The sequence below is a fragment of the Penicillium psychrofluorescens genome (genome assembly GCF_964197705.1).
Source record: "Penicillium psychrofluorescens genome assembly, chromosome: 6".
In the NCBI taxonomy this organism is placed as follows: Eukaryota; Fungi; Ascomycota; class Eurotiomycetes; order Eurotiales; family Aspergillaceae; genus Penicillium; species Penicillium psychrofluorescens.
Genome location: NC_133444.1, coordinates 2,052,450 through 2,079,855, shown reverse-complemented (window position 1 = coordinate 2,079,855; position 27,406 = coordinate 2,052,450). Strand labels below are relative to the sequence as shown.

The window sequence follows — 27,406 nt, the reverse complement described above, 5'->3', positions numbered from 1 at the left end:
TCCCCAGAAATCGAGCAGCCAGGGATGGATGAAAGGGCCAGCGAGCACATGGCCAAGAAGGAAGGAATCCTCAGTCAGCCCGGACAAGAATGGCGAGCTCGGCCGCTGATAGGCTTTGCGTTGCTGCGCTGCGCGTAGTGTGAGCAACGGCGGCAAGGGAGTCCGGGCAACGGTGGGAGGGAGGGGGGAGGGCCGGCCACATCGTGGGCATTGCAACCCCTGGTGGAAGCGCGTGCACAATAGTCGAGACTGGCACTAGTCGGTCATCCATGCCTGGATCGGAGCTGGCAAGCAGGAGTGGTGGCAGGCAGGATTTAGGGCTAAGGTACTTGCTGCTCTACTACGCAAAGGCAGGCCGGGCAGGTACCTTCAATAGTACCACGACCGTGTACCACCATACCGGATCGTGACGATTGTATGTAATCTGGAGATCCTCCCCACTGGGCGTTGCCATTGCAACAGCCATCCCTTCAGCTTCACGACGTCTTTTCTCTTCCATGTTCTCCTCATTCTTCTCTTAACTATCCTCTTGCGGTGTTCCAAGTTCCTCGTTCTTCCTCCACCCTTTTTCCTCCACCACCAACTCTCCCTCCCACCCACCTCACCCTCCGCCTCCCGCCCACCTTCCTTGCTCTCGGCCCCCCCCGCGAGAGTGAGCGCCTGAGGAACCGGACCTTCCCCTCCTGTCACCAATCCCTGTTCTCCGCCCGGACCTGGCCATGATCCTTTAGACGTCACCTGGCGAGATCAAGACTCTTCGGTAGAAGGGTCTGGGACTTGGGGTTCGTTCTGGTCTACTTGGTGTCAGAAGAATTTGAGATTGGGACATACGCGGTCTTGTAGAACAGCGTTGGCTTGGTCATTGGGAGCGGTGATTCGCCCCCAACTGTATCTCCGACATCACCATGGAGCACTCGTCTCCGTTGGCGGCTATGCAGCCTCCCTCGGTCATGTTTGGACACTACTTTCGCACCGATAGTCCCACCTCGTACCCGTCGTTGGGAGGATTCGCCGCCAACAGCTTCAACTTCAAGGACCTGTCCATGAAGAAGTCTGGCCCGGATTACTTCAGCATGAAGCCCATTCGGGGGTCCTCTCCGACGGCCAGTTTGGCGGCGGACTTGTCCCAGAACTTCCACATTGATCAAAGGTGCGTGTGGCTGCCTGTGTTTCGTGGGATTGGGTGGACAATGGCTGATGCTATCTTTAGTCCTCAATTAGCGACGCCACGACGGTCTTTGTTCACTTCGAATATGCTTGGACAAGCCAATGGATGGGGTAAGCACATCTCTTTGATATGACTGCTAGGCAGCACATTGATTGAGGACGATAAATAGACAATGCCATGACCACTCCTCCGCTGCCATCTTCATCACCGGCTCCCGCTATGGACGTCATGGAAATGTCTCCGTTGCCGCACAAACCTGCCTACATCATCACTACAGAGATCGGACTGCAGTCGCCCACCCCGGAGTGCACCCCCATGGAGTCGCCGGTAACGTCGGCTGTGGCCAGTCCTCTGCTGGATTCGCCTATGGAAGCCCTGGAGCCTTTCGAGTAAGACATCCCCTTGATCAATAAGAGGATCCTTTGCCTAACTGTGCATAACCTACAGCCGAAAGCGTCCTACTTTCCCGCGGCCCAGCCTTGCCAGGAGCAAGGCCCAATCCTTCCAGCTGGGGATGAATGAGCCTTCGCCGGAGAGCAAGGCGCCCCCATTTCGATTTGGCACCGCGGCAGGCAAGACCTCGCTGAGCACGTCGACTTCGCTGGAGGACATGTTTGGCGACTCGCCTCCCCATGAAGGAGCGGCTTCTCGCAACCAGTCGTCTAGCTATCTGGCACCTCCACGGCTTCGGCCAGCATTTCAGCATGCTCGTAGTAGTGGCTCTCCCGCCCCCAACTCCATCCGCAAGCCTTCACACCCCTTGATGCGACCCCGCAAGCAGTGCCGGCGCTCGTTGAGCATGTTCGAGCACCCTGCGGACGTCATGGCAGAAAAACAGGCCAAGGTACCTACAAATGCACCCCTTCAGTCCATCAGTGACATCCAGAGTTCGCCCAGCTGCAAGCTGCCATACTTCATCCCCGAGGATAAGGCGGACTCCCTGCCTCGCATCGAAAAGGGTGTTCTGTTGGAGATTATGGAAGGAAAATTCAACGACCACTTCGACCACATCATGGTTATTGACTGTCGGTTTGAGTACGAATATGAGGGTGGCCACATCAATGGAGCGTTGAACTACAACGACAAGGAGAAGCTGGCCAGCGAGCTGTTCCAGGCCGCCAAGCCGCGGACGGCTTTAATCCTGCACTGCGAATACTCGGCGCATCGGGCACCCATCATGGCCAAGTTCATCCGTCACCATGACCGGGCTGTCAACGTGGACTCGTATCCCAATCTCACTTACCCGGATCTGTACATCTTGGATGGTGGCTACAGTGCGTTCTTTGCCGAGCACCGTGCTCTGTGCTTCCCGCAGAACTACGTCGAGATGAGCGCCAAGGAGCACGAATTCGCGTGCGAGCGTGGCCTCGGCAAGGTCAAGCAAAGATCCAAACTGAACCGCGCCCAGACATTTGCCTTTGGCCAGCACTCCCCTCAGATGGAGGATAGTCCGACTGGTCGCTGCCGATTGGGCAGTAATGAGCAAAACCGCTTCTTGGACTCTCCCTTTTCCGCAAGTCCTGTTCCCACTCGGTCTCCAGGCCGCCGGATGTTGTCTTATTAACCGGATACTCTGGTGACGTTGCTCTATGGCGCCTCGGAATCGTTTCTTTTTTTCTATCATGTTTTTGGAGCGGGTGTTTTGATTGTGGCATTTCCCCCCTTCTTCACTGGTGGGTGGATGTTTGATGCATCCGCATTTTTTTTTTCGCTTCTCATTCTAGACGAATTGACACCCCTAACCATTGGGAGTGATTGCCTTTGGCGTTAGCGCCGGCTTGCCCGCTTTCGCCCATCTCGCCTGGAGCTGCTCAGCGCGTGAAGTCCTCGCGCTTGGATTGACAGTGTCATACCTTTTTTTTTTCAACCTCTTTTGATATCCGACTTTGATATCGTTCGTTCCTTGACGACTTCATTTCCCTCTCATGCCGAGTACCAACGACCCGTTGACTCGATTGGGCCTGTGTCTTGTTTCTTTGCCTCTCTTCGCTTGGTGGCCATCATCGCCCTCGCCACATCTTCTGTTTGAATGACCGACAGCGGGACACACCCTTTTGATGACCCAGTTTCCGACCTCGAGACTTTTTCGTTTCCTATGTCTACGACCTTGTTTGATTCCGATTCCAAAACCCGCATGACTTTTCGGGCTTATTGCCCAGCGGCTCTTCTTTCCACTTCTCTTCTGGGCTTCGCCACGACCGAATCGCCCACGATGAATTCGAATAATTCCCCCCACATTCTGCCCTCGACTCTCTGGCATCTTCCTTTTCTCTCACTCTCACCCTCACCCCTGGGTTTCGCATTTACCGCCCTTTAATCCCACCGTTTTCGCCCTTCCCCTGTACAGACCACGTTACCCTGCCGCACGCTACTGTATTGCGCGGGGAACTACTACCATCACCAGCATGCTGCATTTGTCGCCTGTCGGCGTTAATGTTTGATTTGGACACTGGAGTCATTGAGGCATCCGGCCCGCCCGGAGGATGTAATTTGCATGCATCGCGACGGACATTTGCAGCTGTACATAAGCACACGAAGAAGGGAAGTTAGTTTAATGGGCTGAGCTGGACGGAGTGCAGACACGCTTCCCTTTGTGAGCAGAATGATACTTCTATTCTATCCAATCTGGTCCCTCGTATTTTCGTATACTTCTCACTCTCCAGCCGAAATGAAGATGGACACGGCACGTGACCCGCCCCTCCTGATAGGCCCCGTGTGTGGGCGCCCCCTCTGTGTTTCAGCTTCTTTTCTCTCCTGTCAACTCCCGAGTCGCAGCAGGGCTGGCCTGATTCTGCTTGTCTGCCTGCCTGATTTATTTGTGGTTCTTGTCTCTCGTTCTTCGCTCTGTCTTGTGGTTATTTCTGGCACCAGGCACTGCCTCGCTTTCCGACTCAGCCTTCCTAGTCCAAGAGTGGCTATCCTGCTGCCTGAGTCCGCCCAGCCTATCGGGATAAGCCGAGGTCTTGATACCGTACTTCTTTCGTTGAACCTCACTTGTCGTCGACTTTTTCAGTCCTTCATATTCTCCAGGAAATTTTTACTGTACACTCGTTTTCACCCCGTTCCCTCGCCTGCTGGATTGGTACGGGAAAGATTAGAACTTGTCGCGATCGTGAGGAAGGGATGTGAACCGCGGTGTCGCAAACCCTCTACGAATCTCTGCGAAAAATCTACACTTCCAATCAAGCTGCCACAATGAGTCCAACACTTCGGCCATTATGGGCCCGGGATATTTCCAGCGATTTCTCCTCGGTGTCCAGCTGGGACACGTGCATGTCCAAGACCTACTGCAAGTGGCCCGTCATCGTGGGCATCATCGTCGGCTCGGTGATTATTCTGTGCATCCTGGGCTGCGTGATCAATTGTCTCTGCTGTGGCTACCGATGCTGCACCGCCTGCTGCGGCTGCTGCTGTCCCTCCGGCCGGCGCAGAAACAAGCAGCCCAAATACTACGACGATGCTCCGCTGCATCAGCCTCCGCCGCCGAGCGCAAACCCGACCTACCAGCCCTCTCCTGCCCCGCCTGCGTACCGCGGCCAGGTGCAGACTGCGCGGTTCGATAGTTCCAAGCCGTCTGCGAGGGTCGATGAGGATTCTCTGCCCGCCATGCCGACTTGGGACAACGCCGTCGAGAAGCACGTGGAGGATCCCAACGCCAACGCTGATGAGGTCGAGATGGAGCCGTTGAACCCGCTGGGCCACGGTCCGGACCGTAAGGGCTCAGTGTCGCCTAGTGTCGCGTACGCGGATTTCCCGCCTCCCCTCGCCACCAACCCAGGCGAGTCGTCCGTCTACAGAGGATACGGCCCCAATGACCCCTACGGTCGCCGCTCGCCCGGCCCCGCAGCTGCATATGGCGGCCAGCAAGATCCCTACGGCCGTCGTTCGCCGGGAGTCATGTCTCCCCCCGCAGCCGTCGATCCATACGGACGACGCTCGCCCGGTTTGAATGGCGCATTCCCCGGACAGCAAGATCCCTATAGACGTCCCTCGCCTGGCCCGAATGCCGCATTCGGCGGGCAGCAAGATCCCTACAGACGTCCCTCGCCTGGCCCGAATGCCGCCTTCGGCGGGCAGCAAGATCCTTACGGACCCCGATCCCCAGGTGACATGCCATCGCCGGTCAATGGCGCCATGCACCGCAACCCTTACGACACCCAGCAGCAGCAACAGCAGTCGTACCACAACCAGCCGTACGACGACTACAATAACGGCGGTAATGACGGCCAATTCCACGCTATTACAGCCCCCCACGCCGTGTCCTCCCCCTCGCCCGTGGGCGCCTACAAACCACCAACAACATACAGCCCCGTGCCAATGTCCTACACGCCCTTCTCGGAGATGGGCGGCCCGGGACACACGGCTCCTCCGTCCATCGGCGGCGCGAGCCAGTACCCGCCCACCTACACCTCCCAGCCAGCAGCGCCGTACAGAGGCATGTCCCCCAATCTCCCTTCGCCTTCGCCGCCCCCGTCCGGCCCTCTGCCCTCTCCGCCCTCTCAGCAGTACACGGCGTATAATGCCGCCTCGACGGAGACCCCGCCGAACAGAACCCCGACTGTGCTGCAGAGTGGCCGGAATGCTCCACCGGGCTCATACCGCAATGTCTAATCTGAGATGTTTACTTCTGTTTTTTGAAATCCATGAGGGGCTCTTTGGACAAAGAGAGTAGTTTTATTTTTATTTCTGATACCATGATTTGACTTACCTTGTGTGTGTCTCTTACCATACATACTATCATCTTCTAGGCGCAGCTGAACTTTACTTGAGCAAGTCACTTTATCATTCATTTCTTGCGCCTTTATTCTTCCTTCTGTGATGATCCCCATCTGATGATGATCTATCTTTCTTGCCTTGTCCTTGTCCTTGTGTATAGTTAAATGGATTGTTGGGACTCTGCTGCATATGTCGATTTTCTTGAAGTCTTTCTTGGTAGAACTGAACATTGATTTTGACATGAATAGTGCCTTGCCTTGGTAGAATGGCCTTTATAGACCTGGTGATGCGCATTAGATTTTGCTTGTATAGTTTATACCTAAGCTAGAGGCATGTTTTGCGAGACGCCATTATCATATTGTCTCCTCTCTTTCTCACACATCGACCGGACTACCCAGAGCCACGCCCAAGTCCTCCCAAACTTGACCATTGATCCGAGTGACACTCATTCACTCCTCCAACGAGAAATCATACTTCTTAAACGACTCCTTGAAAACATTCGCATCCGTCTCCTCTTCCTCAACGGACTGTACATCATCGCGCCAATCCATCCGCTTCTCCAACTCCAGCAATTTAGCCATCACGCGGCGACCGAACTGGACATCGAAGCGTGTTTCCGGCGTCAATGGAAGGAGAAGAGTCTTTTCTGAACCTGGTGATGACGAAGACTCTTTTGATTCTTCTGCAGAAGAAGAGGACGAGGAGGGAGAAGAGGGACCCCAGATGCGGACGCGGAAGAAGTCGCCCGGTTCGTTTTCGGGGGCATCCGCTGACGCCTCGCCTTCGAAACTTGGGTAGCTTAGATTCTCAGCTTCGACCTTGAAGGCGGCTGCCACGAGTCCCCGCTGGATTAGGTCCACGGGCACGGGCATCCACTGCCAGAGTACGTGGATGCCGTGGGCGCGGCTGATTTCCCAGGTGACGGCGCCCAGGGAGCGGTCGCAGCGGTCGGAGATCATGGAGTGTAATGCGGTGCGGTAGCGCTGCATTTCGGTGTAGGTGTTGGAGCGGGACTCCGGGTCTGAGATGAGACCCAGGGTGGGCGTGTGCGTGAAGGGGATGATGAGCATGTGGCCTGGGAAGCCCAGAGATGGGAAAGTTTTGAGGGTAGGGAGGGGGCCCTTGGCCGTTGTGAGGTAACTTTCGTTGCCGATGGAGGTGATGAGGTGGGTTGCGATGCTGGGGTTGGAGAGGCAGAAGAAACATTGGTCCGGGCCTGGGGGCGGCTGTCGCTGCTGTCGTTTGCGGGGATGTCTGTTTTGATGCCGGCCATCTTCGGACGCGGCGAAGCGCTGGAATGACTCTTGCTGGTGTGGGAGCTGCTTGCGCTTGGTTTGCGCAGCTGATAGAGGCGAGGCCGTTGCGCCCGTGGGAACGGTGAATGACGGTGCAGCTTTGGGATCTAAGGTGAAGGCGTACATCCATTTTTGTTTCGAGGCATATGAGGCCATTCCGATAAAGCGGGTGAGTGGTTTAGCGTCGGGGTCGTCTTCTGTCGGCATGTGGAAGAAAGGTTCTCGCTCGTAGAAAAACCCGTCTGTTGGGGAGAGGTGGTAGCGGGGTTTTAGGGTTGAGCAAACATCCGCCACGCATTGGATTTCAGTTGGTAAGGCGCTCTTGTCCTCGGGAACGGCTACCTTGGAGCCCGCGCGGATGCCCTTGGGCCATTGATTTGTGATCAGGATGTCCGCGGTATGCGTACCGAAGAGAGCGCGCGCATCCGCTTCACCGTATGTGGGCTGGAACTTGCCGCTCGCATTGCTTTGCGGCTTGGTGTGAGCTTCTGTTTCTTCCAATCTGCCACCCAGTGCCGCAATCCGCACCCCCTCGGAGGTTTTGAGAACCCCGCGCTTGCCCAGGAAGTACAAGTTCGGGCACACCTCGTCATGCGCCTCGATCTGCTCGACTATCCGGGTGGGTAGTGCTCGATTGCCTAATGTGAAGTAGGTGGGAAGTGGTACGCTGATGTTGCCATGGAGTAAAGCGGTAATCTCGTCGAGCTCATCCTCTGTTGAGCAATCGCCGAACAGGTCGCCGACGACGATGGCGAACGAGAAGTTCTGCTTCACGTGGAGTTTGGCGAGCTTGGTGAATACTGCGCGCAAGTGACAGTCCGCGCTCCCAATAACCACACTGTCCCTCAAATTAGCATGCACAAGGGGGTAAAAGAATGCTCAGGGGGCACGTACATCTTGCACGACATGATCGATGGCTGAGATTCAATTGTCTCTGGCAGCCGATCACGAGATTAATATTCTCGAGGAGCTTGGGCCACAATCTACACGTGACAGAGACAGCCGAAGATGGTTTAGCGCCAACTGATACCGGAGCAACGTATGTCCGATCAACTTTTTTTGTATAGCGGGAGCCATTTGAAAAAGAGCAACACCTTCTTGCCCTCGGTGCTGCGCGTATATCACACCATGGTAGCGCCAGGTATGCGGGCTAAGCCCGTCAGGCGCCTGAAGAAGGGCACCGAAACTACCAAATCTCATCGATTCGAGGGCTTTTCCCAGCGCATCGCAAAGCTCAAGATCGACCCGATTCACCGCGTGCGCCGCGCCAGCTTCGGCGACGACGATGAAGAGACCTCCTCCTATTTCCGATCGGCGCTCGACCACTGGGCGGAAATGAACTTGTCCGACAACTTCTCCCAGTTCACACGCCGCGTCAACCCCCTCTCTGAAAGCCTTGCGCAGATTGTTCACCACGAAGAGAAGATTATGGGCCTGTTGGTGGAATATATCGAGAAGAGGGACCAGCTTTGCATGGAGCCACTGTTGAGTCTGCTCGCGCAGTTTGCCAGAGACCTCGGCGTTCGGTTCGAAAAACATTTCGCCGCAGCCGTGACCCTGGTGGCGTCCGTTGCAGCGACGCACCAGGACATCGAGGTGGTGGAGTGGAGTTTCAGTTGCCTTGCATGGATTTTCAAGTTTCTCTCACGCTTGTTGGTTCCCGACCTACGGCAACTGCTGGGTATAATGACTCCTTATCTGGGCAAGGAGCGCCAGAAGCCGTTCGTGGCTCGCTTTGCGGCCGAGTCGATGTCGTTTCTCATTCGGAAAGCCGGCCTTGTTTACTACAAGAACAAGGTGCCCCTCGAAAATGCCGTGACTTTTCTCTTTGACGATATCTCGAAATCGGCCGACGACTCCAAAGATGTTGAGGACTACCGGGAAGGCTTGATGGCTATGTTCGCCGATGCCATGAAGGGTGTCAACAATGGCCTTCACTCCAATGGGACTGATATTCTTCATTGCATTCTGGACAAGCTTCCACCCACCAAGGAACAGCACAGTGAACCTGCAGAGGTTGCTTATGGAGTGGTGATCGGCCTCATTCACCACACTACTCCCGACACATTTGGCCCTATCCTCAACACGATTACTGCCTATATCGAAGGCCGTTCCAAGGGCGGCAAGAACCCTAATCTTCCAGAGTGCTGCCGCTTGATTTTCTTATGCGTGGCAACTCGAAAGGGAGTCAGAGTAAGGGACTGGAAGTCCGTCCACGAGATTTTGGTGTCCCTGCTCCAACAGGTGTCGGTGTCGACTGAAACATACGCCGACACGATCCCCGGAATCCTCGCGACTGTTGCGTATGCATTGCAACTGTCCCCGATGGACGAGATGCTGCCATTTTTGCGTTCTCTCATGGACCTGGTGTCCACCGGCCCGCTCTCGGCGTACTTCTTGTTCTTTTGCAACACTTTCTCGGAGTGGGGATCGGAGCGATTTCAGAGCCTTCTTCTGCCGTACTTCCAGAAGTTCATCAATTCTTCGTGGCAATTAAGAGAATGGGAAACATGTCTGACCCTGCTTCGTTTGAGCCAAACCGGTTGCATCACCTCCGAAGCTTCGAAACCTGGGTACATTTCGTGCCCAAATGCCTTGAAGGGTCATATTCAGGACTCGCTGGATTACCCAATCACAAACGATTTCGTTCTGAATGCCTTGGTGAAGCTTCCAAAGGCTATCGGCTTATTCAAAGACCCAACTGCGTCGTCTGCCATGGTACACAAGTTGCATCAGAACGTTTCTTCTGCTTTCCAAGACGCTGCTTCCAGGAAGGAGACCAACGGTTTGAGATTCTACGTAGGTCAGGGATTCAAAACTTATGTTGAACTCGCTACACAATCTGGTCAACTGGACTCGAGTCTTTGGGAATCGATCCTCACCACTGCCATGACCTTTTCCCGTCTCCCTCTGTTTCTGGAGGGTGTTCTGGAATTCATCTCTTCTTGCCCGGAATCCACCAACCTGGAGAATCCCATGCTCGACGAATTCGCCCACAACTTGATAGTCAACTTGGCCAGCCCATCCCATAGGCTTCGGCTGGTCTCTCTCCGAATATTGCGCGAATTAATCAGCCGTGTCATCAAGGAAGATGCCTCTCCCATCGATCTGGCTATTGAGATTGAAGAGAGTCCGCTTACCCTGCAGAGCGCCAGAACCATTTCCATGCACATCCGGAAACTCGCACTCCTTTACCCGCAGATTGCCTCTCGCAAGTGGATGCCCCGTCTGATTCCTTACTTTTGTTTCGGCCTCTTCTCCAAGAAGTTGGGACCATTGTGGGACGACTCTGCTGCTGCCTTGAAGACCATCAGTGAACACGCAGAGGGTGAGAAGATCGTCTCAGACCTATCCATCCAGTGGCTTCAGGAGCGGGACTCGATCGCAACGAGTGACGAGACGGACGATGACAACGAGAACACCTTCGTCTCTAGCCACTTCCAATGCCACAATGTCGTCAAAGTTGAAAAAACCTTTTCTACCAACCTCAAGACAACTAAAGATCCTCAGGGCCTCTTGTCGCAACAGTTCAAGCAAGAACACTCCCTAGCAGATTTGCTTCCCGCTTCGCCTCGTTCTCATGCGTTGCGTGTCCTCATCGCCGCTCCGAGCGTAGCTGAAAAGCGATCCCGCCAAATTGTTCCCCTGTTCTTGTCGTGGGCATTGCGCGATGATCAGGACGACGTCCCACCCATTGGTGAAGATGCCGATTCAGATAACGCTCCAATCCGATGGGGGTTCCGTGATCGAGTGGCGATGCTTACTTTGTTCGGGCAATTCCTGAACCCCAGAGTTTTGTACAAAGCCTCTGAGGTTCACGATGCTGTGCTAGAGCTCCTGTGTCATGGAAACTCGGAGACCCAGAAAGCTGCGCTGAAGGCACTTTTCACCTGGAAATCCCCCCATATCCTCCCTTATCAAGAGAATCTTCTCAATATTTTGGATGAAGCCAGGTTTAAGGATGAGCTTGCGGTCTTCGTGCGTGTCGGCGAAGACAGTCTAATCGAACAAGAACACCGGCCCATTCTGCTGCCTGTACTTCTTCGCCTTCTGTACGGCCGGATGATTTCAAAAGCGAGCGCGGGCCAAGCTGGCCAATCTGGACGACGCAAGGCAATTCTTCGAACTCTATCGCATCTTTCTGAGGAGGAGTTTGGCCTTTTCATGCGACTCTCCTTTGGCCCTCTCGCGGATGTCCATGTCGTCAAGGATGACCAGACGGACTTGAGTGTCTTCTCTGAGGAATTGACTAGCCCTCGAAGGCAATTGGGTCTGCTCAAGATGATTGATACAGTCTTTGATACCCTCCAGACTCGCATGATACCATATGCGCCACAGACGATGGATGTTATCGTCTATTGTCTGGTGCGAGCTTGCCGAGCAATTTACGATGAGAACAGCCCGCTTTATGTGGATCGTCAAGATGAACGTCTTTTGACCGTCTACCAAAACATTCGCCAAGCCTGTATCCGCTGTCTCAACCTTGTCTTCTCCATTTCGACCGAGCGGGACTGGACACCCTTCGTTCGTATCCTTTTCGACGAGATGATTAGCGACAGACTCGAGCAATTCCCAATCGAGACAGCTCAAGGTGTATCAGGGCTTCATCGACTGTTCCATACCTGGGCTTCTGCTCCGAGGTCCGCCTGGTACCTGGTACAACATAACAACCAGGTCTTGACTAAGGTGATCGACTGCCTTGGAGTGGAGTCTGCTCGCGACGAAGTCAAGATTTACGTCCTGGATGAAATCCTCGTGCCGTTGATCGAACTGTCTACTGGCAAGAAATTGGAAGAAGAGGAGGAGATGCCCGATTTCTCACCCGAACAGATCCGATCTGAACTTCTCTCCCCTTACTTGGAAAATGCCCTCTCCCACCTTGGCCGTGTGCTCAAGAGAGGTCCGTCGAAGCCTGTTCTGTTTGCAGGAGTCAATGCCTTGTCTCTGATCGCACCATGCGTTGAGTCTTCTGGAGAGACGTCCAGCTTGATCAGCATAGCGACGTATCTACTTCGGCAGCCCCCAGACCGGGTCAGCCCAAGGACTAAATCTGGTCTGCTACGGATTCTCGAACACTTCTTGCCTTTGTACAAGCCGGAAGAGGATGCCCAGCTTTCTCAACAGGTCTTCGAAGCAGTATCTTCTATGTTCGACTATTTCAAGGACGACTCAAACAGGGAGGTGCTCGCAAGGGTCTTCTCTGCTCTTGCCGCTCACGACCAACAGCTGGCAGAAGTTGCTGAACTGTGCGCCGATCTGAACTCTCGTTCCAGCAAGAAGCTTGAGCCCGACTATGAGCGGCGCTTGCAGGCTTTCACGAAAATTAACGAAGATCTGGCTCAAACGTTAAGTGCGAAGCAGTGGCGACCTCTTTTGTACAACATGCTCTTCCATGTCAAGGATGAAGAAGAGCTTGCTGTCCGATCCAGCGCCTCTTTCAGCTTGAAACGCTTCATTGACAAGGCAGCCACCGAAACAGCGTCTGAAGACTTTGAGGCCCTTGTGAACAACGTCTTCCTTCCTTCACTGCAGTACGGCCTCCGGCAAAAATCCGAGCTTATTCGCTCCGAGTTCGTCTCTGTTCTGGGGTACTTTGTCAAGTCGAACCCTACCAGGCCGTCCGTCCAGGATATGCACGTGCTGCTTGTCGGGGATGATGATGAAGCCTCTTTCTTCAATAACATTCTCCACATTCAGCAGCATCGCCGGCTCCGAGCTTTGCGGCGTCTCGCTGGTGAGGTCACCAAGGGAGAGATCCAGTCTGCCAACTTGGGGTCCATCTTTATTCCCCTCGTTGAACATTTTGTATTTGATGAGGCCGAGGACGAGAACGCCCACAACTTGATTGCTGAAGCCGTTGCCACAATTGGTGCCCTTGCAGAATGGCTGGATTGGAATCAGTTCCGAGCCAATTTCCGGAGGTATCGCAGTTACATGCAGAGCAAGCCCGAAATGGAGAAGAACATTCTCAGACTTTTGGGTCGGATGTCTGACGCATTATCAAGCGCGATGGATCAAAAGAAGGTGGCAGAACCCCAGGCCGAGGGCGACGACACGGACAAGATGGAGGAGCTTTCCACGCCATCCATGTGCACCCTTGCCAGAACCATTCCATCCTTCACAAAGGTCATAACGGAGCTGACCACCAACTTCATCCCTTTCCTGACCAGCTTCATCCATCACAAGCAGGAGACTGAAATGAGCTTGCGTTTGCCTGCCGCAGTCACCACAATCAAGCTTCTCAAGATTCTGCCCGAGGCGGATATGACTATTCGCCTGCCTCCTGTTCTCCTGGATGTCTGCAGTATCCTCAAAAGTCGAGCACAAGACTCGCGAGACACGGCACGAAAAACACTCAACGACATTGCCATCCTACTGGGCCCGGAATACTTCGGCTACATCCTGAAAGAACTTCGGAATACCCTTGCTCGTGGATACCAGCTTCACGTTCTGTCTTTCACGATCCACTCCATGCTTGTAATGACTACCGATCACTTCAAGCAGGGTGATCTGGATTATTGCCTGGGAGATCTCGTCGCAGTCGTGATGGACGATATCTTCGGCACCGTCGGCCAGGAAAAGGACGCAGAAGGCTACGTCAGCAAGATGACGGAAGTGAAGAGCAGCAAGAGTTTCGACTCGATGGAGCTTCTTGCCAAGAACGCAACTGTCCAACATCTGGCAAATCTCGTCCGGCCGCTGCAAGCACTTCTGCGAGAGAAGCTCAACTCGAACATTGTAAAGAAACTCGATGAGCTCATGAGGCGAATTGGCATTGGTCTCCTGAGAAACCCTGGCGCCGAAAGCCGTGACCTGTTGATGTTCTGTTACGAAGTCATCAAGGAGTCTTACCGCGATCCTGCCGCGAGTAACAGTCAGGCCAAGCCGAAATCCGAGTCGGAGGAGCGGTTCTTGGTTAGGCTGCAGGGAGCAAAGAGAGGCGAGAAACGGGGCACGACCTCCTCTCACGCGTATAAGTTGACTCGATTCGGTCTCGATGTCCTGCGCGCGATCCTCAACAAGTTCAATTCTCTGTTGGTGGCAACAAACCTGTCGGGATTCATACCGATCATCGGCGATGCCCTTGTACAGGCCCAGGAAGAAGTTAAAATCTCTGCTCTGCGGCTACTATCTACAATCATCAAGCTCCCTCTGCCCGAGATCGACCAGAACTCTCACGTGTATTTCACCGAGGCAGTGAAAATGGTCAAGGAATCACCCAGCACGAACACCGAAGCAGCGCAAGCCTCACTGAAATTGATTTCATCCATGCTGCGCGAACGAAAGGACACAAAGCTTCGAGATGGGCACCTTGCATACCTTCTCCAGCGCCTGACATCGGACATTGAAGAACCAGACCGACAAGGTATAACATTCAATTTCATTCGAGCCGTAATGTCTCGCAAGCTCGTTGTGCCGGAGATGTATGAACTCGTGGACAACATCGCCACCATGATGGTCACCAACCAGACTCGTTCTGCACGAGATCTCGCGCGAGGCGTTTACATTCACTTCCTGATCGAGTACCCACAGGCCAAGAACCGATGGACGAAACAGCTTGGTTTCCTTGCCAAGAACCTTGATTACAAGCACCAGGAGGGACGCCAGTCGGTTTTGGAGGCCATCAACTTGCTTCTTTCAAAAACCGGCCCGGAGCTGGCCCAGGATATCATCAGCACCTTCTTCCTGCCTATCGTGCTCGCCATGGCCAATGACGAATCTTCAGAATGCCGTGAGCTGGCAGGAGCATTGCTTGGCCAGTTCTACAGCCGAGCAGATCAGGAGCAGATGAAGACTATTCTCACGCCTATCCGGTCATGGCTGGAGCAAACGGATAACCTGGCGCTGAGCAATGTTGGGCTGCAGGCCGTGCGAGTTTACTTTGAAGTTGAGGAAACCGTGAAAGAGAAGGAAGCTCGCTTTGTCGTCGGCATCCTCCCGAACCTGATGCAGCCGCTCCTCGAAGACCACGAATCAGGCAGCTGGGAGGCACTGTATTATGCCGCGCAGCTTTTCACGAAGCTCTGCAAAACAGTACCTGCGCTCGCTCTGAGCCCCGAGTGTGCCTCCATTTGGACTTTGATCCGGGAATGTCTCTTCTTCCCTCACGCATGGGTCAAGACCTGTGCTGCGAATCTCATCGGCATGTGGCTGGCCGACATCGCCAAGATGAACGCAGCCGAGGGATACAGCGCGATCCCTCTCACGGGAAGTTCGGGCTTGGTTCTGGACAAAGATGCAATGCTTCAGCTGCTCCGTGGCAGTCTTCGCTGTCTGCGCACTCCTGGTATCACCGAAGAGCTGGCGATGCAGAGCGTGCGCAACCTCGTCTTCCTGGGCCGATGCTGTGCACAGAACGGTCTCGACATTCCCAAGACGGAAACTGACGATGCCGACTCTGAAGCTGAGGAGGAGGATGCAGACGAGGGTGCCGACAGCGAAGCTGACGATGGGGCACCAACCAATGGCGAGAACAACGCTGTCTCAAGCAGCACCAGATCCGCCATCCACTACATTTTCCGCCAGATCTCCTCGCTCCTGCGCCGCGAAGTGTTTTCCAGACGGCCAGATGCTCTCATCCCTAAAACCGCATCGATTGCCCTCCTCGCCGCGCTGGTTCGCCACCTTGACGCAGAGCAGATCCACCCGTCTCTCACCGTCATCTTACTTCCACTGCAGCATCTGACCGACTCATCCATCCCTGCTCCACGATCATCAGACGAGTCCTTCCAGAACACATACAAGGGTCTTGTTTCCAACTGCCACGAAGCCCTGGATCTGTTGCAGAAGAAGCTCGGCACGACCGAGTACATCGCTCAGATGTCCCGCGTGCAGGAGACTATCAAGGAGCGCCGTGAAGGAAGACGTGTCAAGCGGCGCATTGAAGCCGTTGCTGATCCTGAGCGGTACGGCCGTGATAAGCAGAGAAGGAATGAACGGAAGAGGGACGTACGCCGCGAGAAAGGGCTGGAGCATCGGGGAAAGAGACGTGGATGGTAAGGAGCAAGAGTTTGGCATATTTATTTTTATCTGGAAGGCGTTTTGTTTTGGTGGACAAAATTTTATAGGTCATGTCATGCACTCATTGTATATAATTCCTGAAAGACCAATTTCGATTTCTATTGTACAGGCTTCCTTTCCGGTGCTGTTGTTACATATTATGTATGTTTGGTCAAGGCAAAGCGCCTGACCCAGATGGTACCCGTTCGTCTAACTCATCGATGCCACTGGATCCTGCCATATCGAGAGTGGAGAGTAGTGACAAGCCCCGAGACAGAGTCGATCGGATCAACCGACTGTATCTGCTACATCGGGACGAAACACCAATATCTATATATGCCAAGCCCAGCAAGGGTACTTAAGACGACTTTTGCTCATCCAAAGATGTCTTCTGCTCCGGATCCGACTCCGACCCCGACTCCAGAGACTGCGGAATCCCCTCCTCGTCAACCCTCTTCACCGTCCCATCCTCCCAGAACTCCATATTGCCATCTGTATGTCCGCGGGTGACCACCTGGCCCCTCTGCTGCAAGAGATCTTCCAGTGTGGTGCTCTGATCAAAGAAAATGCCCAAGTGATCGCTGATCACATGGCGCGATTCGCATGAGGGACACTGGATGAGCACCGTGCCGCGGTGGTAGCCCTGCTTGGACATGCGGTGCGAGGAGCGGTGGCTGCATGGCTTGCAAGTGAACACGATGCGGTAGGCTTCTTCCTCCTTGCGGCGATCCTCGTTGTTCTTTTCGCCCTCTGGGTCTTGGGCTTCGGGGCGATCAGTAAGAGGTTTTGACGGGGTGGTAGTTGAGTTTTGGCGGAGTGTTATTGAAGGTGTAAGGTTGCGCTTGTAGAGGGTAGGTATTTGTGAACGAGGAGAAGCGAAAAGCTGTGTTGAGGTGAGGCGCGAGGGCATGCGAGTTGTGTTTCGAGTGAGAGCAGTATGGGCAGGGCGCATGGCCTGCAATAGAGAACGCATGGAGAGCATTGTGGATGATGAATGTAGAAGGTTGTAGAGTTGAGGCGGAAAGAGAGAAAGACCAGCCGGGACGGAAAATGGGAAAGTCCGACTCCGCGGAGCTGTCCCTCTTGTTCATCCCACCAGACGCTGCGGTCTTGCAAGCACCATGGCCACAATGAGAGCGCGGCAAAAGATCCGAGCTCCTCGAAGGGTGCGTATTGCATAAACAGTCAGAGTGGACATCGTGAGGCTAACGCATGGTCACCAGGGCTTCGCTTCTGCACAGAAAACCGACGATTTCGACTCCATTTGGACGGTACTTTCCTCTTCACTCACCGAGATCAACACGAAAAATGCCTCAGCTCTCTCCTTCGAGGAACTTTATCGGAATGCCTACAAGATCGTGTTGATGATGCGGGGCGAGGAGCTTTATGAGAAGGTCAAGACCCTTGAGCAAGAGTGGCTGCAGAATGAGGTCCAGAAACGGATCACCGGTTCAATATCCTCGAGTCTCATTCGATCCCACAAGTCGGTGGACGTACAGGATCCAGCAAGTGAGCGGCGCGCGGCGGGGGAGAAGTTCCTGGCAGTGCTGAAGGGGGCCTGGGAGGATCACCAGCTCTGTATGGGCATGATCACGGATGTTTTGATGTATATGGTAAGGCAAGACAATGTTGGTGATGTTTATGTTTTGCTCACAGTTGATCATAGGACCGGATCGTCTCTGGAGACCACACGAAACCCTCGATCTATGTCGCAGCCATGGCGTTGTTCCGCGACCATGTGCTCCGAGCCGCTGTGTCCTCTGATACCCAGACGAACGTCGCAAACGTGCTCGAGTCCACCGTTCTATTTATGATCCAACTGGAACGGGCCGGCCATATGATCGAGCGGCCACTCATCCGACATTGCATCCAAATGCTCGAAGGCCTGTACGAAACCACCACGGAGGAGGAAAGCTCAAAGCTTTACCTCACTATCCTCGAGCCGGCGTTTCTCGAAACGAGCAAAGAATTCTATCAAGCCGAAGGGCAACGCTTGCTCGAGATTGCCGACGCCACTACATTTTGTCGTCTTGCCTCGCAACGGATAGCTGAAGAGCAAGAGCGATGCCGGTACACATTATCAACCATCACAGAACAAAAGATTCTGGACTTGGTGGATGAGGAGCTGATTCGTAAGAATATCGAGGAAGTCGTCAACTTGGAAGGGACGGGGGTTCGGTACATGCTGGATCACAACCAAATCGACGGGCTGCGGAACGTCTACGAGCTCAATGCGAGAGTCGACAAGAAGAAGGAGGCTTTGACAAAACAAGTGTATAGTCGGATCGTGGAACTTGGCAGGGAAATCAACGCTTCGACGACCCTGGCAGTTCAGGCGCCGGCTCTGTCGACCGGTGAAAAGGATGCCGCCAGTGGCGAGAAGAAGTCGGAGAAGGGCAAGGAGAAAGAAAAGCCTGCTGCGAACCAGCAAACTGTGATTGCCATTCGATGGGTTGACGACATTCTGGCCCTCAAGCGGCAATTCGACAACATCTGGGGAAAAGCCTTTCTGTCCGATCAGGGTTTACAGGGTTCGATCATGACCAGTTTCTCTGAATTCATCAATATGAATCCCCGTTGCTCGGAGTACCTCTCTCTTTTCTTCGACGAGAACCTGAAAAAGGGCATCAAGGGCAAAACGGAGAGCGAAGTGGATACACTCCTGGACAATGGCATCACGATGCTCCGATACATCAAAGACAAGGATCTGTTTGAAACTTACTATAAGAAACACCTGTCTCGTCGTCTTTTGATGAAACGGTCCGCCAGCATGGACGCCGAGCGCCAGATGATCTCCAAGATGAAGATGGAAGTTGGCAACCAGTTTACCCAGCGTATCGAAGCGATGTTCAAGGATATGACCATCTCTGGGGATTTGACCAACAGCTACAAGGAGCACATTGCGCGCAGCGGGGACCCAGACCAGAAGCGCGTGGATCTGGAGATTAACGTGCTCACCAGCACCATGTGGCCGATGGAGATCATGCCCGCCACCAAGGAGGGCACGGTGCAGCTGCCGTGCATCTTCCCGCGGGAGATTGATAGCCTCAAGCAGAGTTTCGAGAAATTCTATCTGGACAAACATAATGGGCGCAAGCTCTCCTGGCAGGCGAGCATGGGCACGGCGGATGTCCGCGCCTCCTTCCACCGATCCAATGGCAAGGTGCAGCGCTACGAGCTCAATGTCTCCACCCACGCGCTGATCATTTTGATGTTGTTCAATGACGTGCCGAGCAGCGAGTCTCTCACCTACGAGGAGATCCAGGTCCAGACGCGCATTCCCGATCACGACCTCATCCGCAACCTGCAGTCCCTGGCTGTCGCGCCCAAGACACGGGTGCTGAAGAAAGAACCCATGAGCAAGGACGTCAAGCCCACGGACCGATTCTTCTTCAACAACGAGTTCCAAAGCCCCTTCGTTAAAGTCCGCATCGGCGTTGTCAGCGGCGGCGCCAACAAAGTCGAAAGCCTCGACCAGCGGAAGGAAACGGAGAAGAAGATGAACGACGAGCGCGGCGGCAGCATCGAGGCTGCTATTGTCCGCATCATGAAGTAGGTTCTTTTTCGGACATCGAAAAATCAAAACTAAACTGACCCTCTTTCCTCTCCAGACAACGCAAAACCCTCATCCACTCCCAGCTCATGACGGAAGTGCTCTCCCAGCTATCGGCCCGTTTCGTTCCGGATGTCAACATGGTCAAGCGTCGTATCGAAAGTCTCATTGACCGCGAGTACCTCGAGCGTGTGTCCGAGGAACCTCCTACGTATGGCTACGTTGCGTGAGCGATTCAAACATGGCACAACAAACATCTACTCGGCGTCTTTCTTTGCATAGCCATGGCCATGGCCTCGTTCTTTTTCTTCCCGGTTTTATCTCTTCTGCTTAGCGCTTGGCGTCTTCCGGGTGGGTGGATGCGTGATGAAATGAAATGTTCATAGACGAATGCTCTTTTATGACGACAAGGCTTAGGGTTGTCCATGACTGGCTCAACCAATGAAATCAGAATCAATCATAAATTCATCAAATGTATACTCCGGCTTCTATATTCCGTCATATAAACAGAAGCAGTCCAGAACAACGCCTGCTAGATGTATCCCATGCCATGCCATCCATCCATGATCACCATATAAACGAAGATCTCAACACATCAGAGCAATTCCACCTCCCCCCGTTCCCACGCATCTCTAACACCCTCCCACCGCACAACCCACACATCGCCCATGCGCATCGTAACCCCAATATCAATCGCATCCTCCTCCGCCGCCGCCGCGGCAACAATAACAGGAACCTCACCACCGAGACACCTGACAAAAACGACTTCCCTATTCTCAGGACCCTGCACCATACTCGTCCCACCCGCATTGTCATCCAACCGTCTCAGATTCATTGGGAACGCACCCATAAACGAGCCGGCATAGTGCGACGCGAGCAGAGACTGGTGCGTGTGCAGGAATTGCGCCTCTGCCTCGGAGAGCGGGGAGAGGTCCGTTACGCTCGAGATGTCGGGGACTGAGTCTTCGGGTCTGGTGTTTGTTGCTGTTGAGGTGTCCATGCTTGATTGCGAGGGTTGTGTTTGGGATTGTGTGGCGGAGGGGTTTGTGGAGCGCGAGGAGAGGAGGACGAGGTAGTGCATGCTGTGTTTGGAGAGTTTGGCGAGTCGGGTGCGGAGCACGCTGCGGATGAGGAATTGCGTGCGCGCGAGGTCGGTTTGGAGGATTGAGAGGCGGAGGTTGAGTGTTGCGTTGTTCGATTTGGATGATGGGTCTGGCGCGTCGGAGGACGACGCGGCAAGGTCTTCGATTGTTTCAATCTGGAGATAGCTCAGTCAGTATGGGTGAATTGGATAGAGAGACAACCCGCGGTGTATATACCTGCCAGCGCACCCGGTCCATCATTCGCTCCATCAAGGCTGTCGGCCACGGGAGGACCTCCGACACGGCGCGCTCGGCGACCCAGAACCGCGTTAGGAGCTGGTGGTCGATTGCGGTGGAGGCCGAGCTGGCGCCTGCGCCGCGGTCGACGGAGGCCAGGATGTCGTCAATGTCCATGGCCTTTGCAATTCGTCACTGCTCGAGTGGTTAAGTAGGGAAAACAGAGCGGAGGGCGGGGCGGAGGGCGGAGACGAAGGAGGCTGATCTGCGTTGCCTGAGGCAGGAGTTTTTTTTTTTGATGATGATCTTGATGATCAATTTCAGGGAAGTGTCTCCTTACTTGATGTTATTATGGTTCTTGACCTCAATATGTAGCTATTTTGGCAATAATTGTTGTGGTTGCAGGGTTTATTATTCAAAGGTTGTTATAGTAATGTAGGAGTAGTTCATTAGTTAGATACTGTGCACAATACACGCGTCGAATCATTTCGCCCAAAAACAAGAAGAATTTATGCCCGAGCCATCTTTGTTCGGAGAATCTGCGGATTTGCATGTTGGAAGATGGCTGGATCTGAGACACACCAAGAAGAGACCGTGGAGACCACCCCGGTCATTTTGGAGATAACAGCCCCAAGAAAAGAATATTAACGCCGTAAATCCGTACCTTCCATTGCAAAAATGGATCATGGTTTATTTGTTTGCTTGTACGATCACAGATGATCATGATTATGCCTTACTCGGCGGCGGACCAGCAGGCGGCTCGTAAGGCTGGTCAGCGCGGTTCGCGTAAGCATGCGGCGGCGACTGCAGCTCGATGCCCTGCTGTTGTGGCTGCGATCCGAAGTAGCCATAGCTCTGTGGGTTGGCCTCGTACTGCGGCGGTGGCGCACCGCCGGTGGCTGGGTAGTAAGGGTCTCCGCCGTAGTAGGGCTGCTGGTAGCCGGGCTGGTCGGGGGGAGGAGGACCGGGGGGAGGAGCCATCCAAGCTGTGCCGGCGTAGGGACGCAGACCGTGTGTGCGGCGGCGACGGGCAGAGAAACACCTGAGAGAGAACGTCAGCGGAAACACTCGAGCAGAGCGGCAAGAGGAATACTCACATGAAAATGAAGAAGATCAGGAACGCGCAGCCGACGATGACGGCGAAGGCGACCCAGCGGCCCCAGGAGTCCCAGCTTGAGTAGCAGTAGCCATAGGAATCACTATAGTGGTGAGTAGACCGTCAGCGTCGTCGTCGCGAGAGAAGTTGCACGCGCCTCCCTAGATTGGGGCCGCAGGCATTCCAGAGAAGGGCTCTTACCAGTATCGCTTGTTAATAACTGCCATGATTGTGGGTAGTTGCCGGGTGCACTTCCCAGACTGATCACGACCGACGAAAATAAAAACCCAGAGGGAAGAGGATGAAGAAAAGAAGAAGAGAAAGTGGCTGGGGTAGCTGACCCGGGTACTTGGCACTAGGCTGCACTCTGGGGCACGTGACGGGATTATGGCACAGCCACTTGAAAAGCAAGTATTGGAACCAATCACAGGAGGGTGATGAGCACTGCCACTGAAGCCCTACGTAAGTGTCGTCGATTGCCGGCTGATCGGGATTGCCGGATCGGTGGATCTAGGCGGAGCCACACCGTTGCATCCTGCAGTATACTCCGATATCCTGGTCATTGCTAAGCAGCAACCGCTCCCCGAAAGTAAAAAGCAGGAGTTCCTAGAGAGCTCCTCTAACTCGTCGGGTATCAATAACAGCTGTGTTGGCATCAATATCACTGGTGAATGATACAGAATATCTAGCTGAAGATTCAAGATTCACTGGTCTAGCATAACTACACCTCCAGGCTGCTACACGATCCACATGACCGATCATTTGGGTCAGAGAAAATAATATACTCGCTAGATAATGTATATCCATGTTTGATCGTTAAATGCACGCTTTTGGAAGAAAAGATCACTCGAAACCAGGAACTTTGAAGTCCTTCGCGGCCCACTTCTCTGTCACCTTCCGCTTGGCCTTCCGGGCCTGCGTCACGGGCTTACGAGACTCGAGTTTGCCCTGCACAATCAGCGTGCGGAACCGGTCGTCCAGCAAGTTGCCCTCGGGTTTCAACAGACGCAACGAGTCCTGCAGTTCATCGGGCAGCACAAGCTCCAATGGTTTTTCCGGGGCGCTATAGTAGTGGTTAGTTTGAGACGCAGAAAAGAAAACACCGACAGAAGGACTTACGGATTCTTCCCCAGAGGCTTCCGTCGCAGAGCAGTATCATCGCCCTCCTCGGAGTCATCGGCATCCGACTGGTCCTGAATCTGACGCTCCAGCTCGTGTTGCTGGGCCCGCTCAGCAAGCTCCCGCACCTGCTCAACCTGCGCCTCTTTCTTCTTCAGCTGAGCCTCCCACTTGGCCTGCCGTTCCGCCTCCTTGCGCCGGTTGATCTTGTTGCGTTGCGTCTTGGTCTTTCTCTCGGGCCGCTTCTTGCTTAGCCACTCGGGTTTCTCGTACTCGCTTTCAAACCCTTCCCATGCGCTCTCGTCATCCGACTTGACTTCGCCGTCATCTTCATTGGCCTTGGCACGCAAGAGTTCTTTCTCCTGCTCTTTCTGCTCCTCTTCCAGGCGTTTCTTCTCTGTCTCCACGGCCTGCTTGCCGTGCTCCTCGATCAGATTGTCCCACTCTTCGAACACAGGGTTGTAGCTGGTCCCGCCATGAGGCATCCGAACCGACGGAACTGACTTCCCATTTGCGGCGAGAGAAATCGGTGCGTGTTTTAATGTAGATGGCGCAACTTTCGCTTTCGGCTTCTCCAAAAAATCAAATCGGGGATCTTCGATGGGAGCGGACTGGTCTTCTTCATCCTCCCAAGGGTCGTAAATCTCATCGCCCGCGGCCTTGGTGGCAGGGGTTGCATCCTTAGCAACCTGCTTCAAACGGAGCCATTCCTTGCGGCTGACCCAGTCGCTCTTATGCTTCTTGGTCTTTGGCTCAATGACTCCATCGGTCACATTGGAATTCACGCGTTTGCGCGAGTCCAGTGCTGGGATCGCCGAGCGCTGGGCCAGGATCTCGTCGGCCTTGAGTGCCTTGTGTTTCTTTGCATAGGATGTCCGCACATCCTCGTCACCCTTGGTATCGATGGTGAACAGTTCTTCCGAAGGCTTTTCCGCGAGGACACCACTAGTCGCACGTCAGAACTAGATTGGGGCAGTAGGGAAGAAAGTAGAGCTTACCCTTTGATCTCTTCGTCTTTCAGAAGACGCAGGCCCTCCTGCACTTCGGTAACGTCGACATTCTTGCGCCAGGCCTTCTTACCCTTGCGTGAGGGCTGCTTGTACTGCTGGGGGGCAGCCAGTGAGGTCGACATGGTTGACTGACAATAAGTGAACTTTTCTTATCGCAAAATCCAAAATTTGGAAAAAAATTCGGGATCTGCTGACATAAGCACCCGCGGGGGCGCCAAACGCGGCAAAGTCACGCATTGCGAAACTCATTTTCGACTCGCTTTTCCTCCTCATCATCGATCCCATCGTTTTGCTGCGCGCACATCTCCCGGGGCTGTCACTTACCCCCCATCATCCTTGGTCATTATCCTGTGCTCAGGAGACTCGACAGCCCGCTGAGTGCGGTCGCGCGTCATGCCTGTCGTTAAAGGAGGTGTCTGGTAAGAATCTCCCGTTGGATTACTAGCCTCCATGGCCTTGCTGCTAACACGCTTCCAGGACCAATATTGAGGATGAGGTGCTTCGGGCAGCTGTAAGTTGTTACCTTAACCGATAATCATTTGACAAATGAATCGGTGCTAATCTCATGCGCTTACAGGTCTCCAAATACGGTCTCAACCAATGGGCCCGAGTGTCCTCCCTTCTCGCCCGGAAGACACCGAAGCAATGCAAGGCACGCTGGGTAGAATGGCTGGATCCCGGCATCCGCAAGGTCGAATGGTCGCGCGAGGAGGATGAGAAGCTTTTGCACCTGGCCAAGTTGATGCCCACGCAATGGCGTACCATCGCCCCCATTGTCGGCCGCACCGCAACACAGTGTCTTGAACGCTACCAGAAACTTCTGGATGAGGCGGAATCCCGTGAAAATGACGAGTTGGGCTTGGGAGGGCCGGGTGTTGAGTCCGCAGCTCCCAATGCAGACGATGTTCGCCGCTTACGGTATGTTTTTTTTTCTTTCAATCAAATTGTTTGGGATCAAGCTAAGTCGTGCCTTCTAGCCCTGGAGAACTCGACCCCGATCCCGAATCTAAGCCAGCCCGTCCTGATACGATCGATTTGGATGAAGATGAGAAGGAAATGCTGAGCGAAGCACGAGCTCGTCTTGCCAACACACAGGGAAAGAAGGCAAAGCGGAAAGCACGGGAGCGCCAGCTGGAGGAATCTCGCCGCCTTGCCGTCCTGCAAAAGCGCCGTGAGCTCAAGCATGCCGGAATCAACGTCAAGGTTGTGACGCGGAAGCCCGGCCAAATGGATTACAACGCCGATATTCCATTCGAGAAGCCTGCTGCTCCGGGATTCTACGATACCATGGAAGAGCAAGACCGCAACGAGCGCCAGCGTGAAATGTTTGATCCGCGGAAGCAGCAGCTGGCCAACAAGCGCAAGGGTGATCAAGACGACGACGCGGAGCGAAAAAAGCAAAAGAACGACAAGAACAGCAACTCTGCTGCCTCTGCGGCCGCAGCGCGGGCTGGCCAAATGCAGAAAATCCGTGAAGCCGAGCAGAGCAGCAAGCGCCGAGCTCTCGTCCTTCCAACACCGCAGGTCAGCGAAGGTGAGATGGAGGACATTATCAAAATGGGAATGGCTGGGGATAAGGCTAGCAGGATGAGTGCCGATGAAGAAGGGACGCGCGGACTGATTGGGAACTATGGGTCTATTGTTGGAGGAACACCGATCCGAACTCCACGGGCTGCTCCGGAGGAGGATCACATCGCCAATGAGATCAAGAACATTCGCGCGTTGACTGAAACGCAGTCGTCCCTTCTTGGAGGTGAGAACACGCCCCTTCACGAGGGCGGCTCTTCGACCGGTTTCGATGGCATCGCTCCCCGTCGACAGGAGATTGTCACTCCTAACCCAATGGCGACGCCATTCCGACAGGCCAACGGTGTTGGCGCGACACCTATGCCTGGCGGGATCGGTCCTGGTGCCACACCACTGCGCACGCCGCGGGATCACTTCGCTCTGAATCGGGAGGGTGAGGGCCAGCAGCTCGTCGGCAGCACGCCCCGAGACATCAAGATGCACGAAAAGTTCACGCGGCAGCAGATGCGTAGCAAGCTGTCTTCGCTTCCCAGGCCCAAGGAGACAGAGTGGGAACTGGAAGAGCTTCCTTCGGAAACGGCGGAGCCCATGGCTGCTGTGGAGTTCACTGAGGAGGATTCTGCTGAGCGTGACCGCAGAGAACAGGAGGCACGGGCGCTGGCTGCTCAAGCCGAGTTCAAACGTCAGTCCCAGGTGTATCAGCGCGGCCTGCCTCGACCTGCTGTTCTTGACTTGAGCGCATTGATGAAGCGTGCTTCTCACGTCACTGACCCGATTGGCGGTCTGATTGCCCAAGAGGCCGCGGTCCTCATCGCACACGACTCCCGCAAACACCCTGTCCCTGGCAGCAAGGTTGAGGGTAAGGCGCCGCAGTTGGGTCAACTGGACGCCAGGTTTTTGGAGACGGCGCACACCGCCATTGCTGCCGAAATCGCCTCGACAGAAGCCCAGCAGCAACAGGAGGAGTGGCAGGGCAAGTTCGATGATGCATGGTCTTCGGTTCGCGTCAATGCCCTCCCCGGGTTGGAGAATTACGAGGACGAGGAGGACCCGTTCCAGGAAGAACAACGCATGATCGGGGCATTTGACAACGTCCAGGCCTCGTTGCTTGCTACAGCGGAGCGCGGGAACAAGCTGGAGAAGAAGCTGGCGCTTCACTACGGTGGATACCAGAACCGGGCCAAGACGCTGCGGTCGAAGATCCTCGAGGCCAGCACGGCGCTGCCCAAGGCCCAGGACGACCTCGACTCGTTCCGCACGCTCCAGATCTCCGAGGAGGCTGCCATCTCCCGGCGAATGGAGAAGCTTCGTGACCAAGTGTCGTTCGTCATGCGCCGAGAGCGCGAAGCCCAGGAGGTGTATAGGAGCCGGAAGGATGAGCTGGATGAACTCGTCGCTGGCACGGCAGCCGTGAATGGATGGCATTGAGGAAGTGGAATTGTATGGTTTGGTTATAATCTACATTGCGTGTATCATTAACAAATGCCTTCTGTTTTTTTTTCCCCAGCTGAACATATTCTCTCGTCGTCGTCATAGTTAGTAGATCCGCCCGTAAACAACGTCCCGATGCGGCCCAATTAAGGCGGTCTCCCTCGGCCCAGTC

General features: G+C 54.4%; 10 protein-coding genes across 10 annotated transcripts; 5 read left to right on the top strand and 5 right to left on the bottom strand.

The window, feature by feature from the left end:
• Positions 1 to 905: 905 nt before the first annotated feature.
• On the top strand, positions 906 to 2,732 carry PFLUO_LOCUS9271 (m-phase inducer phosphatase; the record flags this gene model as incomplete). The annotated part of the gene is made up of 4 exons (XM_073787081.1): positions 906 to 1,150; positions 1,211 to 1,278; positions 1,338 to 1,557; positions 1,616 to 2,732. 4 exons carry the CDS (start codon positions 906 to 908, stop codon positions 2,730 to 2,732), a joined length of 1,650 nt encoding a protein of 549 aa, XP_073643272.1.
• A 1,631-nt stretch (positions 2,733 to 4,363) lies between these two features.
• PFLUO_LOCUS9270 (uncharacterized protein) lies at positions 4,364 to 5,779 on the top strand (the record flags this gene model as incomplete). Its single annotated transcript, XM_073787080.1, has 1 exon — positions 4,364 to 5,779. One exon carries the CDS (start codon positions 4,364 to 4,366, stop codon positions 5,777 to 5,779), a length of 1,416 nt encoding a protein of 471 aa, XP_073643271.1.
• A 554-nt stretch (positions 5,780 to 6,333) lies between these two features.
• On the bottom strand, positions 6,334 to 8,087 carry PFLUO_LOCUS9269 (uncharacterized protein; the record flags this gene model as incomplete). The annotated part of the gene is made up of 2 exons (XM_073787079.1): positions 6,334 to 8,017; positions 8,074 to 8,087. 2 exons carry the CDS (start codon positions 8,085 to 8,087, stop codon positions 6,334 to 6,336), a joined length of 1,698 nt encoding a protein of 565 aa, XP_073643270.1.
• A 220-nt stretch (positions 8,088 to 8,307) lies between these two features.
• On the top strand, positions 8,308 to 16,179 carry PFLUO_LOCUS9268 (U3 snoRNP protein; the record flags this gene model as incomplete). The annotated part of the gene is made up of 1 exon (XM_073787078.1): positions 8,308 to 16,179. One exon carries the CDS (start codon positions 8,308 to 8,310, stop codon positions 16,177 to 16,179), a length of 7,872 nt encoding a protein of 2,623 aa, XP_073643269.1.
• Positions 16,180 to 16,537: 358 nt separating this feature from the next.
• PFLUO_LOCUS9267 (uncharacterized protein) lies at positions 16,538 to 17,161 on the bottom strand (the record flags this gene model as incomplete). The annotated part of the gene is made up of 1 exon (XM_073787076.1): positions 16,538 to 17,161. The coding sequence occupies one exon, from the start codon at positions 17,159 to 17,161 to the stop codon at positions 16,538 to 16,540; it is 624 nt and encodes a 207-aa protein (XP_073643268.1).
• Positions 17,162 to 17,300: 139 nt separating this feature from the next.
• PFLUO_LOCUS9266 (uncharacterized protein) lies at positions 17,301 to 19,962 on the top strand (the record flags this gene model as incomplete). The annotated part of the gene is made up of 4 exons (XM_073787075.1): positions 17,301 to 17,345; positions 17,403 to 17,792; positions 17,846 to 19,731; positions 19,791 to 19,962. 4 exons carry the CDS (start codon positions 17,301 to 17,303, stop codon positions 19,960 to 19,962), a joined length of 2,493 nt encoding a protein of 830 aa, XP_073643267.1.
• Positions 19,963 to 20,327: 365 nt separating this feature from the next.
• PFLUO_LOCUS9265 (GINS complex subunit) lies at positions 20,328 to 21,228 on the bottom strand (the record flags this gene model as incomplete). The annotated part of the gene is made up of 2 exons (XM_073787074.1): positions 20,328 to 20,990; positions 21,052 to 21,228. 2 exons carry the CDS (start codon positions 21,226 to 21,228, stop codon positions 20,328 to 20,330), a joined length of 840 nt encoding a protein of 279 aa, XP_073643266.1.
• A 549-nt stretch (positions 21,229 to 21,777) lies between these two features.
• On the bottom strand, positions 21,778 to 22,374 carry PFLUO_LOCUS9264 (uncharacterized protein; the record flags this gene model as incomplete). Its single annotated transcript, XM_073787073.1, has 3 exons — positions 21,778 to 22,093; positions 22,149 to 22,250; positions 22,349 to 22,374. 3 exons carry the CDS (start codon positions 22,372 to 22,374, stop codon positions 21,778 to 21,780), a joined length of 444 nt encoding a protein of 147 aa, XP_073643265.1.
• A 616-nt stretch (positions 22,375 to 22,990) lies between these two features.
• On the bottom strand, positions 22,991 to 24,398 carry PFLUO_LOCUS9263 (uncharacterized protein; the record flags this gene model as incomplete). Its single annotated transcript, XM_073787072.1, has 3 exons — positions 22,991 to 23,210; positions 23,267 to 24,211; positions 24,265 to 24,398. The coding sequence occupies 3 exons, from the start codon at positions 24,396 to 24,398 to the stop codon at positions 22,991 to 22,993; spliced, it is 1,299 nt and encodes a 432-aa protein (XP_073643264.1).
• Positions 24,399 to 24,669: 271 nt separating this feature from the next.
• Positions 24,670 to 27,231, top strand: PFLUO_LOCUS9262 (Pre-mRNA-splicing factor cef1; the record flags this gene model as incomplete). The annotated part of the gene is made up of 4 exons (XM_073787071.1): positions 24,670 to 24,695; positions 24,754 to 24,787; positions 24,854 to 25,194; positions 25,254 to 27,231. 4 exons carry the CDS (start codon positions 24,670 to 24,672, stop codon positions 27,229 to 27,231), a joined length of 2,379 nt encoding a protein of 792 aa, XP_073643263.1.
• Between the last annotated feature and the right edge of the window lie 175 nt (positions 27,232 to 27,406).